The 14896-nt window shown below is 34.7% G+C and overlaps 1 protein-coding gene across 1 annotated transcript in view; it reads left to right on the plus strand.

Annotated features, from left to right (window-relative positions):
- piezo2b (piezo-type mechanosensitive ion channel component 2b) overlaps positions 1 to 14896 on the plus strand; it is a 151711-nt gene that overhangs the window by 118097 nt on the left and 18718 nt on the right. The window contains exons 36-44 of the mRNA XM_073848538.1: positions 1411 to 1525; positions 2264 to 2332; positions 2423 to 2589; positions 4213 to 4391; positions 4630 to 4803; positions 8417 to 8585; positions 8937 to 9157; positions 11061 to 11319; positions 13391 to 13573. Of these exons, the coding sequence (XP_073704639.1) occupies positions 1411 to 1525; positions 2264 to 2332; positions 2423 to 2589; positions 4213 to 4391; positions 4630 to 4803; positions 8417 to 8585; positions 8937 to 9157; positions 11061 to 11319; positions 13391 to 13573 (1536 nt within the window). The remainder of the gene's footprint in view (positions 1 to 1410; positions 1526 to 2263; positions 2333 to 2422; positions 2590 to 4212; positions 4392 to 4629; positions 4804 to 8416; positions 8586 to 8936; positions 9158 to 11060; positions 11320 to 13390; positions 13574 to 14896) is intronic.

Below are 14896 nucleotides of genomic sequence, written 5' to 3' on the forward strand. Positions count from 1 at the left end.
TCGTCTGTGTTTCCATCTCTGTGTTTGTTGATGGTGTTTTATTGTAAGATTTCCATTCCATGTTGTTCCACTTATGATTTTTATACAAATATGAAACAGTGAAATATAACTCCTTCAAGGATGCATGGAATGGAAATGATTTTGAGGGTGTTGTTTCATGTGGTGTTTTTTTGGGAAGTCATTTCTTTGTCTATTTTCTGTTTATTTACTTCAAAGGTTTTTATTTGCTAGTAAATGATGTGATTTGCTCCACTGCTTTTGAGAAATCAAATAAAAAAACACTGTGTGTGAATTATTCTGATATTAGTGGAGCAAAAACCATTTACTGTCTTTCCATTTTCTTGTGTAACCTGGATTCAAACAACTCGTTCAGTCCAAAAACTGAATAAAAACATGTCTATATACACATATAGACATATAAGTCAGAAATGCAAACGGATTTCAATGATTTGGAAAAATTGGATTGGAAACAGTGTTGTTTTCGTCAACGATGACGATGACGAAATCATTTCGTTGACGCCACTTTTTTCCATGACGATAACGAGACGATGACGAGATAAAAATGGCTCGTTGATGACTAAAACATGACGAGACGTGTGTGAGTTTTCGTTGACGAGACGAGAATAGACGAAAATGTTAGTGGGTGGTCCGTCAGACGTTTAAAATGCATGACATTTCTGCTTATTGTGCATGCCAATTAAAACCGAAAAAAGTACCTGCCGCCTATGGCAAGCCGTTTTAGCATTAAATGCTCTTTGCCATACTAGTATGGCAAGCCGTTTTAGCATTCCATCCTTGTTTGTCTTTTATGTTCTAAAACATTCCTTCATTATTGTAATTATTGGTGAAAATAGTCGATCCGGAAGCTCACATTGTGTTGAACTATAGATCTGCTATTTTCACAACTTTAAGTGACACTACCCAACAGCAAAATACTTACTGACCTACATTAATTTGTTAAAAGACTTTTTCCCCTTTTTTTGACTAAAACTAGACTAAAACCTTCTTGACTTTTCGTCGACTAAAATTGGACTAAAACTATCACATATAGAAGTGACTAAAATTTGACTAAAACTAATAACCATTTTAGTCCAAAAGACTAAGACTAAGACTAAATCTGAGATGGTTGTCAAAAACAACACTGATTGGAAACAGTTGTTTGTGTTCACTGTGGTGGATGTGCTTGTTTATCCAGTTTCCGAGTCAAATTCAGCCTTTTCAGGGTTAAAATACCAATTCATGGTCTAAAATGCAGTGTATGTATGTCAAATGCAAATTTGAATCGTTGGTTAAATTTCAACTGGCTTCCTGAAATGGCTGAATGTGCAACGTGTGTGTGTGTCGATGTCCTTGTGCAAGACTAGATTTAAACACTACATTAATAGATGAATTCATATTGATGTTTCATAGTTTGTGTATCATACCTGGATCGCTGAATCTAAAGCTGCCCTGAAAGAAAGAGGCAAAGGGAGACGCCATTTCTGGAAGAGATACGGCCGCAGACGTAAAAAAGACAGAAAAGAAGGTATGGCTGTCTTTAACATCTGAAAATTATGGATGCTTGTTTCTGTCACCAATAAAAACAGTAATTGTGACAATTATTCAGAATTTTGAGATCAAAATGCAGAATTAAACAAAAAAGGTCTGAATTGTGTGATAAACTCAAAACTGCAAACTCAAAACGATAAACTCATTTTTGGTTCTACAAACAACCAAAAATCAAAGGTTTTTTAAAGAACCATCTCTTTCTTACCTTTTTGTAATTTGAAGAACCTTCTTTCACCACAAAGAAAGATTCTCCAGATGTTAAAGTTTCTTTATGGAACCATTTAGAAAAAAGGTTCTTCTGTGGCATGAGTGTAGAAAAAAAAAAAAAAGTAAGAAAGCTTTTTTTCTTAGAAATGTGAGTTTATATCTCTCAGTTCTGAGTGTATTTCTCATACTTGTGACTTCATCTAAATTTGTGAGAAACAAAGTCTGAATTGTGAGATATAAAGCCAGAATTATGGTGGAAACAAAAAAAAATGTCAACCTGGAACTGCAAACTTAATTGTAATTCTGACATTTTTCTCAGAATTCTTGGTTTATATCTGACAATTTTGACCTTTTCTCAGAATTGCGAGAAACAGTCAGAATTCTGAGATTTAAACTCAGAATTGTGAGGTAAAAAGTGGCAAGAACTTCAAAAGAGATGGACTGTAACTGACAATTTGTGGCCATAATTATGAACTGAACTCATGGACGAGCAACCTCCTGTGTGTAGGTCATGTGGCGATAGAGATCGGTGAAGAAGACCGTCAGAGTTCAGAGGAAGACAAAACGGACGGACCAGGTGTGTTCATGCAACACATTTATTTTACCCATTTACCTGTAAACTTCAGACAGACCTCAAAACTTCAACTAACCTTTGCACTTCCTGTAGACAACATCTTCAAGAGGGTCTTCAACATCATCAAGTTCACCTGGGTGCTGTTTCTGACCACTGTTGAGGGCATCACCAAGTGGCTGAACTCTGTCTGCAGAGAATACATCGACATCTCCACCGTTCTGCGCATTGAACGCTGCATGCTGACCAGAGAAGTCAAAAAGGTTCTGCATTATTTTATACATATAAATAAATACATTTTGAATGTTTTTTAAAAAATGTTCCTATTCTCATCAAGGCTGCATTTATTTGAACAAAAATACAGAAAAAAAAAAGTAAAATTGTGAAATATTATTTCAATTTAAAAAAACGGTTTTCTATGTGAATATATTTTAAAATGTCATTTATTCCTGAGATACAAAGCTGCATTTTCAGCATCATTACTACAGTCTTCCGTGTCACATGATCCTTCAGAAATAATTCTAATATGCAGATTTATTATCAATGTTGAGAACAGCTGTGCTTCTTAATATTTAGTTGGCACCTGTGATACTTTTTTCCATGATTCTTGGAAGTTGAATAGAACAGGATTTATTTAAAATATAAATTGTAACAGTATAACCTACCATCTAAAAGTTTGGGATCAGTAAATGTTTTTTTTTTTTTTTTTTTTTCAAGAATTATTCACCAAGGATGTGTTAAAGGTGCCATAGAATGGAAAACTGTATTTACCTTGGCATAGTTAAATTATAACAGTTCAGTACATGGACATAACATACCATGAGTCTCAAACACCACCATTTCCTTCTTCTTATTTAAATCTGGTGTTTGCAAAAGACCACTGAAAAATAGGTCAATTCCAACATAACACCGACCATTACACAATAGTCCCAATCGTTAGTAGTTACACCCCCAACATTTGCATAGCCCAATCATCGTCAGTACATCAGTAAAGAGCCACTGAAGGGACATGGTTAACTTAATGCTAGCGTTAACCTGTTACATTGCAGTACATAAGATTTCACTTACCACATAAAAGGAGAGACGACTGTGCTGATGATGGCGAATGATTTACAGATCCTGAGTATCACTGACAAGCATCTAAACTTGTGTAGTAAGTATTTGTGTCGCTGCATTATAACTTTACACAGAGCACATGCGATCCCAATAGTGAGAGTAAAATGTCGCCGATTCAAAACGGCAGATTCAACAAACCGCATATTAAAAGCGGCTAGAGCTCCATAATTAAATAAATATTTCCTCCATGTGCGAGCTATGAGCAGCCCTGTGAAGCAGCCAATCAGAGCAGAGCCCCTCATCAATATTCACGGTCCTTCCAAAAAAGGCAATAACAGAGCATTTCATTCTAGGGACATATCCTGGGGTTGTAAATGGACTTGTAAAACCATTTCTCAAGAATTTTTGCCTTTTCCTTTGCCATATATACCTTCTATGTAGATATCAGAAAACAATTGAAAATATAGTTTAAATGCATTCTATGGCACCTTTAAATTGATTTTTTTTTAAAGCAATAGCAAAGACTTATATTGTTAGAAAAGATTTATATTTTGAATAAATACTGTTCTTTTTAACTTTTTATTCATCAAGAATCCTGAAAAAAGAATTTCATTTTCCAGTTCAATTGTTTCCAACATTGATAATAACAGTAATTATTCAGCATATTAATATGATTTTTGAAGAATCATGTGACACTGAAAACTGAAGTAATGGCTGATACAAAATTCAGCTTTGCATCACAGAAATAAAGAATATAACAGTTCATGACGATAATTTTGGTCTAGCTGATGTTGATCTAGAACTGATCCACTGTATTGTTTGTCCTGCAGGGAAACGTGCCGTCCCGAGAGAGCATCCATGTGTATTACCAGAAGCAGATGAAGCTGAACGGATCCCGTGAATCTGGCCTGGACCGGATCAGTGAGGAGGACTCATGCTCAAACAGAGAGCGTCGCAGACGGGCCGGACACAGTCTGGATTCCTTCGCTTCCAGAGACAGCATCTCCAGGTCTTCATCTTTGACTTATATTATTCTCGCAAAAAGTCTCATTATATAAAAGACATTATATTTCTACATTTCAATTGAATCACTTTGCATTGCATTATGATATCATAGTTTAAGGTTTGTTTTACCAGGAGCAACATTTGAGAACCAGGTGTTTTGGCAACCTCATTCATTTTCTGTTTCTAATTTTCTTGTCATATTTTCATTGCATTATATTTGCGCTCATCTGTCCATCCGTCAGTGCATACACCGAAGCCACCATGCTGTTTTCCCGTCAGTCCACCTTGGACGACTTGGACGACATACCTCAGAATATTCCCAAAACCAGTGAACGTGCTCGTCCCAAACTGCGCAAAATGTACGGTTTGGACATGTCCAACTCCTCTGGGGACAGCGGAAGCAGCGTCATGTCCAGGTGCTGAACTCATAATCATTACATCTTCATCACATTCATCCTCACCCTTCACACTCCCATCAGGCCCTGTTTTTGTCTCTTTTTTTTCAATGTAAACAAGTTTATAGTGATGAAAAAGCTGAAAAAAGCTAGAAAATGTATTAATAATATATATTAAAGTTATGATTTTTTTTATTTAAAATGTATTTTTGGTAACACTTTATTTTACGGTTTGCTTATTAGCATGCATATTACTAGAATATTAGCCATTTATTAGTACTAATTAAGCACATATTAATGCAGTATTCTACATGACCTTATTCTACATCCCTAATCCTATCCAATACCTAAACTTGACAACTAGCTTACTAACTATTAATAAGCAGCAAATTAGGAATTTATTGAGGGAAAATTCGTAGTTAATAGTTAATAAGTGTTCCCTATTCTAAAGTGTTACCGTATTGTTTTAATATTATATTTGTAATAGTTAAAAATAATTACAATTGTTATTTAAAATAATAACAATAGTTTATTTATTTATTTATAGTGTCATCTAGTGAAACAAAGAAAAACATCTATTCATATAAATATTACATTGCAGTAATTTTTAAAAACTATAGTAGAATTTTATTTGTATTGTTATTATTATTATTGTGATTGTTGTTTATAATTAATTTGATAAATAATAATTATAGTTATTTTATTAGAAAAATAATGTATCATTAAAATCAATGCAATTTAATATTGATATTATTAGTATAATAATATATATATTATGCATATATTTGTATTATTATTATTTTTTGTTTATTATTAGTTGTAGTAGTTTTACATATTGACAGAGGTGGGACCAAGTCATTGTTTTGCAAGTCACAAGTAAGTCTCGAGTCTTCGAATTCAAGTCTCAAGTCAAGTCCCGAGTCAAGACGAGCAAGTCCAAGTCGAGTTGCAAGTCCTCAACTTTAAGCTTCAAGTCCTAAACAAGTCACTATAGTGCTGTTTGCCCAAATTAATGTCTCTGTATTAATTACTACAGTAAATTTTAAGTCAATAATAGACAGTAGATATAATTATAAAAGATAGGCTGTAATAATTAGTGGTGTTTCATTGAGGAATTAATCATTGTTTGTGATCAAATCTAGGCCAATTGAATTAATAATTTATTTTAAGTCCACTGTTTCATTGTTAACGATTCAGTGATTTTAATGAATCAGTTGAGTCAAATATTTAATAATACATAATATAGACATTAATTTATCGCAAATTCATCTATTTCTTTAAAGAAAGTGATTGGCTGGTGAACAGGAAGAATAGAGTGAACATTTAGGATACATAGGCTATTTCACATGAAAAAATACATACATTTTACGACAATTATTAGGCTACTGCTGTTTCACTATACATCGCGTTTCGTCTTATTATTATAAGTGGTTTATAGTGATTATGTGTAATGTAAATGTCAAAGGGGCCGTTCACATGTCGCGCTCAAGTTTGTCATTTCAAATGTAGACGCGCAAATTGTATTCTACAAACATAACGAATGCACTTCAAAACAAAGTTTTCATATATAAATTCAGGAATCACGAATATGATAATATTCGTACAAAATAATACAAAATAATATTATTTTATATATATATTAATTGTATAGCTATAATAGTTGTATCAAATGAATAAGGAAATTATAGTGCTTTGAATTTATTAAGTAATGTTTAATTTCGTTCGTTTCGCTCTCTCGAAATGTAAAGACAAAATACAGTTTTTACTTGAAATTCATTTTTAATCCCTGGTTTCAAACAGGCATATAAATTAGATAATTTATATGTTATTGCTTGAATAAACGTTTAAAAATAGTGCTAGAAATTTTATAATTAAGGAAATTAAACAGACCTAGGCATTTGAAAAGACATAGTAAAATGTGTCTAATAATTCCAAAAAGAAAGAGAAGCATAGGACATAATCAAAATATTCGATACATTTATTAGGAATACCATTTTCTTAACAATTAATATGCTGCATGTGTTTATCCAGTCTAATCGAAGTGTGCGTCTCTTCCCTGACTTTCCCAACAAAAATCCCATCCCCTCTCAGAAAATACATAAAGCTGACATTACTGAGCCATATGCGTTTAGAAGTAGCCTATTAACATGGTACAATGGCATTGCTCATTGTTGGGAAATCGGGCATTTTGTCCCGCGTCAGCATTTATTCAACAGTTAATAACGCTCAACATTCAAAAGGTAAATATCATTCAGCCAGCAAAGTGTAGGTCTATGTATTTCATAGAAAATTGTGTCTAGTACTATATAAATTACAAAGGTTTAATTGGCATCTTTATTTCAAACGACCCGACCGACCGCGACCGAATATCATTAAAAATATTTTTGGATGACTCGTAACCGCGGGTAACCGCAGGCACCCGCTCATACTGGATCAACCCGCGCATCACTGCTACAGAGCGGTATGGAAAGAAAGAGAAAGCGGCGAGCCTAGCGTTTTCACGCGTTTATAGGCTCGACATGTGAACGGCCCCTAAAACATTAAATATCTTGAACATTATGTGGATAAAAACATTACAAGCGCTCACTTAGCTTCAGTGCGCTTCAGCGTATATTGATCAGATCTCTCCGAAGTTTTTCTTTAGAAGACTTGCCGAGTCACAGGGTTCAAGTCCAAGTCAAGTCTCGAGTCATTGCTGTCAAAGTCTAAGTCGAGTCCCAAGTCTTCTTTGATTTTGTCAAGTCAAGTCACAAGTCATCAAATTTGTGACTCGAGTCCGAGTCGAGTCTCGAGTCATGGACTCGAGTCCACAACTCTGCATATTGAATATTTTGGATATATCAGACATTGATTAGCCTCTAAAAAATGTATAAAATCCTAGAAAAGGATGATATTTTAGTGGTTAATAATATACGTAAATATTTTAAGTTTTCTATTTGTACTGTTTGAAAATCTGAAATCTGAGGGTGCAAAAAATCTAAATATTAATAAAATCACCTTTAAAGTTGTCCAAAAGAAGTTCTTAGCAATGCATATCACTAATAAAATATTTTGCTTTGATATATTTATGGTAGGAAATTTAGAAAATATCTATTTACAAAATATCTAAATTTACAAAATAGGATAAATAATGAATAATGAAGGCAATATTTGGTCGAGATACAACTATCTGAAATCAAAATACTAAGAAAAAATCAAAATACTAAGAAAATCGCCTTTAAAGTTGTCCAAATGAAGTTCTAAGCAATGCATATTACTGATTAAAAAAAAAGTTTTGATATATTTATGGTAGGAATTTCACAATATATCTTAATGGAACATGATCTTTACTTAATATCCTTTTTTTTTGGCATAAAAGGAAAGATTATAATTTTGCCTCATACAATGTATTGTTGGCTATTGCGAGAAATATACCTGTGCTGCTTATGACTGGTTTTGTAATCCACATTTGTGTATAAATTGGTATAGAGAACTGTAGGTAATTGTGTTATTCAAAGCCAATATTCAATGTCAAAATGTCTTCTAAAATATTCTACTGTTCATAGTTATTATGTTTATAGTGATTGTAATAATGTACAGTACTGAACTCATTAACTCTTTCCTGTTTGTGTTGTTTTTGTGCTTTTGCCTCCAGTGAAGCTACTCAGTGCATCACACTTTTCTCTCGACAAGGAACCAACGACACTATCGACGAGGTTGAGGATGAGAAAGAACAGGTGGAGGTAAAACATGAAGAAACCACAGAGACTGTTAAGGACAAACATGAAGAAGCAGATCACGAGGAAGAGAAAGAGGAAATTAAGGTGAAAGAAGTAAAACAGGGAGCGACGAATGAGCTAGAGGAAGAAGTGACACTAGAAGTGACAGATGAGCTGGCAGAAGCAGCGACACAGGAAGTCACAGAAGAGCCAGCAGAAGAAGTGACACAGGAAGTCACAGATGAGCCGGCAGAAGAAGTGGAAGAGGAAATTCAATGGGATTTGGTGGATCCAGAGGAAGCAATGGAAGATCAAGTTCCTCAGCTGGATTTTGAGGAGCATCAAGAGGAAGCGCAGTCCGTTACTGAAGATGAGGAAGGTGAACAGTCGATCCGTCAGGACGAAGGTGAATCATCCGGACCGGAGAACATGCAAACAGATGTGGTCAGCGGGCAGCTTTTCACCCCAGACACAGATGCCCCCAACACCTCGGATGCTGACGTGCCGCCCAGCTACAGCAAAGCCGTGAGCTTCGACCGTCTCTCTGTGAGCTCGGATGAAAGTGACAGTGACAAACGGCTGATGCTGATGACGCCCGACAGCAAATCTGATATGGATGACCCTTTGCTGCCCTCCATGACCACCGATCTGACCGCCAGCGAACTGCTGCTCAACAAGTGAGTACATAGAGCTTGTCTTGATTGCATTACAGCTTATTTTGGAGAGGTATGTGGTGTCAATGAGGTGAAAATCCCAATACCAACATAATATCTTACTAAATACCAGTGTTATTTTACTATTATTTATTAGGGATGCATCGAATGTTTGGCAACCAAAATTATTCAGCCGCAAAATAACGGAAAAAAGCTCTTTCAGTGTGCGAAATAAGCGAAAAGGCTGAATAAATTATACTGAGCAATGACGAGACACAATCAAATAGAGGCACGCACTAATACAGCAAACATGTCGGCATGTTTTTTTTATATTATTTGTCTGTGTAGTGTTTTTAATATGCTTTTAGACAAACCATGTGTGAGTCCATTAACCAACACCATTGCAAAATTCAATAGCCAGTCATATCAATAGATAGATTCATATTATTAGCATGCAAAATATACCAATAGGATTACCAGCACAAAACCTAAAATTAAATAGAGCAAAACAACTAACCGCCAGCCGCTAACTGTTAACTTGAAAATTAACCCGTGGCAACAGTGTAAAAGTTGCCCAGAGCCTTCGAGGCATTTTGAGGATAAGTAAGTAACTTTAACGAAAGTTACAGTATCCACTAGTAAAAACATAGTTTTATCCGTCATTATTCATGTTATTGCCATTATATTGCATTTACTACGGTTAAATTCAGTTAGTGGACAGATCAGGAGGCTCTGGCTGGTGTGAGGGAGTGGAGGCATGGCTAATTTGCATATTCATTGATCCGTGTATAATAAATAAGGCAAGGGAGGTAGAGTTACATTCAAGCTGTTTTAAGGCTTGAGAAAATTATTTTCACAAGAAAAACATTTAAATATGTAATTTTAATGATCAAAGTTTAGTTTTAATGGATAATTTTTAATACAGCAAAAATCATCGAGACAAACAATCGAGAGACTGTTTAGAACCGCATTGCATGCTTTGATGAGAAGAGAAAGAAAGAGGTGGTTGTTGCTGGTTACTGTACGATGACTAAAATCCCAAAATGGCCGTAAACCATTGCTAAATAAACTACAGAATGTTGTTTAATGTCTAATATACACACAAATTATACAAGGTCCTTAGCCAGGGTTCAAAGTCCAAAGCATGAGACAGAATCATTCATAAATCTGCTGCTGTCAACAAAAAGTAGTACTTGTGGGTTTCATAATTGTTAGCATTGTAATTATACTGTTGTTCTGTAAAATAAAAAATAAAAAAAGACAAAAATAAAGCTAACATTACAAAAGCTCTGTTAATAAATTTATTATAGCATTCTCCTTTGGTCAGCAAGGCTGCATTTATTTATACATTAAAAACACATGCCTGATTCAAGTCTTAAAAATGGCCAAAGAATATTATTTTACTAACTTATTAATTTTAAGTTAAATTGTGCTTTGTTGGTAGGCTTTAATGTCTACTAGAATGTTAAAAATGTTAAGTGTTAAGTAAATCTTTTAAATATTTGTATTGGTGTTGTAGTTGATTTTTTTATTTTTTGTTGAAAGCAAAGACAAGCAAGACAAAACAGTGAAAAGCACATTTTGGCTCTTTAATTTATGCAATGGTAAAAAAAAAATGGCAAAACACATGAGGGAAAAAAACACGAAAAACCATGTTCGGTAACCGTCCTTCGGCCCAGTGTTTAATTTTGTTCGACTTTGTCATCCCTATTATTTATATACTGTTAGTCAGTCAGCAGTCAGAAAGAACTTTATTGCCATATATTGTTTTAGTGTCACAAGCAAGAAATCTAAGGGGTGTACTCACTTTGGTGAGATATTGAATATTCTCATACCAGCAAAACTAAAGCAAAATGTGTGAATTGAATTGTATGAGACTGTCTATATACGGTCATATAATGTGACCCATTTTCCCACTTTTTTCTAGAATGTTCTATGATGAGGAGCTGGAGAACTCTGAGAGTTTCTATAAATCACAGCCGCTTGGTCTCCAGCTGTGTTACGCTCTTTATAACCTGCTGGTGGCGCACTCTGAGATGGTCTGTTACCTGGTCATCATCCTCAACCACATGATCTCGGCTAACATGGCGACGCTTGTGCTGCCCATCCTCATCTTCCTGTGGGCAATGCTTTCCGTTCCTCGGCCCAGCAAGCGTTTCTGGATGACGGCCATCGTGTACACAGAGGTCAGGGTTTGTTTTTGGTGAATACTGTAGAAATTAATTGTTTAGGCACCGATTCCGTGCCTAAGTTGACCAAGTTAAACATTCAAGTTATATACCCTCAGGTCCAAGATGTACAGTCGTGGCCAAAAGTTTTGAGAATTACATAAATATTGGAAATTGGAAAAGTAGCTGCTTAAGTTTTTATAATAGCAATTTGCATCTACTCCAGAATGTTATGAAGAGTGATCAGATGAATTGCATAGTCCTTCTTTGCCATGAAAATTAACTTAATCCCGAAAAGAAACTTTCCACTGCATTGTTAAGAAGGCTTCAGGGCGTCCAAGAAAGTCCAGTAAGCGCCAGGATCATCTCCTAAAGAGGATTGAGCTGCGGGATCGGAGTGCCAGCAGTGCAGAGCTTGCTCAGGAATGGCAGCAGGCAGGTGTGAGCGCATCTGACGCACAGTGAGGCCAAGACTTTTGGAAGATGGCCTGGTGTCAAGAAGGGCAGCAAAGAAGCCACTTCTCTCCAAAAAAACATCAGGGACAGATTGATCTTCTGCAAAAAGTCTGGCGAATGGACTGCTGAGGACTGGGGCAAAGTCATATTCTCCGATGAAGCCTCTTTCCGATTGTTTGGGGCATCTGGAAAAAGGCTTGTCCGGAGAAGAAAAGGTGAGCGCTACCATCAGTCCTGTGTCATGCCAACAGTAAAGCATCCTGAGACCATTCATGTGTGGGGTTGCTTCTCATCCAAGGGAGTGGGCTCACTCACAATTTTGCCCAAAAACACAGCCATGAATAAAGAATGGTACCAAAACACCCTCCAACAGCAACTTCTTCCAACAATCCAACAACAGTTTGGTGAAGAACAATGCATTTTCCAGAACGATGGAGCACCGTGCCATAAGGCAAAAGTGATAACTAAGTGGCTCAGGGACCAAAACGTTGACATTTTGGGTCCATGGCCTGGAAACTCCCCAGATCTTAAAACTTGTGGTCAATCCTCAAGAAGCGGGTGGACAAACAAAAACCCGCTAATTCTGACAAACTCCAAGAAGTGATTATGAAAGAATGGGTTGCTATCAGTCAGGATTTGGCCCAGAAGTTGATTGAGAGCATGCCCAGTCGAATTGCAGAGGTCCTGAAAAAGAAGGGCCAACACTGCAAATACTGACTATTTGCATAAATGTCATGTAATTGTCGATAAAAGCCTTTGAAACGTATGAAGTGCTTAAAATTATATTTCATTACATCACAGAAACAACTGAAACAAAGATCTAAAAGCAGTTAAGCAGCAAACTTTGTGAAAACTAATATTTGTGTCATTCTCAAAACTTTTGGCCACGACTGTAGATAAGTTTGTTTCTTCATCAGCACAGATTTGGAGAAATGTTGCATTGCATCATTTGCTCACCAATGGATTCTCTGCAGTGAATTAATGCCGTCAGAATGAGAGTCCAAATAGCTGATAAAAACATCCCAATAATCCACAATTAACCCACACCACTGCAGTCCATCAGTCAATATCCTGTGTAGTGAAAAAAATGCTTGTTTGTATGAAACCGATCCATCTTTAAAACATTTATAACTTTAAACTGTTGAGTTGCAGATAACACTGCAAAAAAATGTATACTTTGATTTTTTTCTTGTTTCCAGCCAAAATATCTAAACATTCTTAAATCAAGAAGGATTTTCTAGACAAGCAAAAAGTATTATCTTGTTTTCAGAAAACAAGTCAAAATGAAGTGTTTTTTGTAGAACAAACAAAATAATCTGCCAATGGGGTAAGAAAAAAAAATCTGAAAAAAAAAAACAGAAAAGATTATTTTTCTTACCCCATTGGCAGATTATTTTGGTTGGTTCAAGCAAAAACACACTTAACTTTGACTTGTTTTTTTCTGAAAACAAGACAATCATTTTTACTTGTCTAGAAAACCCTTCTTGACTGGTGGTGTGTGGTGTGGATTTATTGTGTGAGTTATTGTGATGTTTTTATCAGCTGTTTGGACTCTCATTCTGATGGAACCCATTCACTACAGAGAATCCAGGTATGTACAAATAAATCATAAATGTGTTTTTATTTTCTTCAGGTCACTATCGTCGTCAAATACTTCTTCCAGTTCAGCTTTTTCCCATTCAACCAGAACGTGGATGTCAATAAGGGGAAGCCGTACCATCCGCCCAACATCATCGGCACAGAGAAGAAAGATGGATACGTCCACTATGACCTGGTTCAGCTGCTGGCACTGTTTTTCCACCGATCCATACTAAAGGTTCGCACACTCATTTGCTGCATAATAGTGATGCTAGATGAGGTGAATCTAGTAGCACTAATAAAGCTTGCCAGAAAAACAATTTTCAAGCATAATTGTGCTTTTTGTTTTAAAAAAGCAATTCCTGCATCAAGCCCATGCAGCTAACAAAAATACGTTCTAAGAACAGTTTTCTAATGTTCCCATGAAGTAATGAAAATGTTACTTTCAAAAGTTTTCAGAATGTTCAAAATGTCTAGTAGATTAAAGGAACATTCTATTTGATAACTTTGGGAATGTTACATTTGAATGTTCTCAGAACGTTCCGAAACCATAACATTTGAAATTCATTAGACAAACTTACAGCTAAAATGTTTTTTTAAAAATATTGTTTTTGTGCTTTTAAAAACATTTATAAAAACAGATAACTTTAATGAAACTTGATGAACATGAATAAAGCAGAATACATGATTAAATACCTAAATAAGTATATTATGGTAATATATTTTTATAGGGTATGTTTGCATATTTATTTGAGCTTTAAGATTTGCACACTAACAGATTTTTTTATGATAATTATCAGAATAAATAACGGCTGCTTTGCTTATTTTCCTTCAGATGTTTAGCAGCTTAGAGCCAATATTTGGCTGGAAACATAATTCACCAGACATTAAGAAATCTAAACGAAGCCACTAGACTGCTGAGAGCTTTAAAAACCATAAAATGGATTTTAAAATCAATTTCTAGCGTTTAAGGTTTCTCTCCTCTCCAGGTTTCACATTATTTTATAAAATCAAACACAAGTAAGAAGCTTCAGCATGACATAGCACTATTCACCAGGGAGCGTGATTAAAAAAAATAGTGCCTGTAAAAAAATACTGCAAAATCAAGACCAATTTGAAACCTGGAGAGGCGAGAATTGTACACTGTATATATAATTTTATTTGTTTATTTATACTATAATATGCCTGACACAACTTTCACAATAAAGGAAAAATTTAGTAACTACAGAAGTCAATCAAGGTAATGGTTTATCAGTGCACATTATTGTAAAAAACATAACAAATTATGCACTGTATATATATAATAAAATTATATATATTTATATATTATATATAAGTATTTCTAAATATAATAATACTATGAAAGACGATAATAATAGCAATAATAATTCTTATATTGTGTATTATATAATGTATGTATCATATTATAGTGCATATTGTGGTAAAAAAACATTTTTATATATATATATATATATATATATATATATATATATATATATATATATATATATATATATATACAATTATATTATATTATTTTTTTATAAATTATTTCTAAATA

Source organism: Garra rufa, chromosome 10 (assembly GCF_049309525.1).
Source record: "Garra rufa chromosome 10, GarRuf1.0, whole genome shotgun sequence".
NCBI lineage: Eukaryota > Metazoa > Chordata > Actinopteri > Cypriniformes > Cyprinidae > Garra > Garra rufa.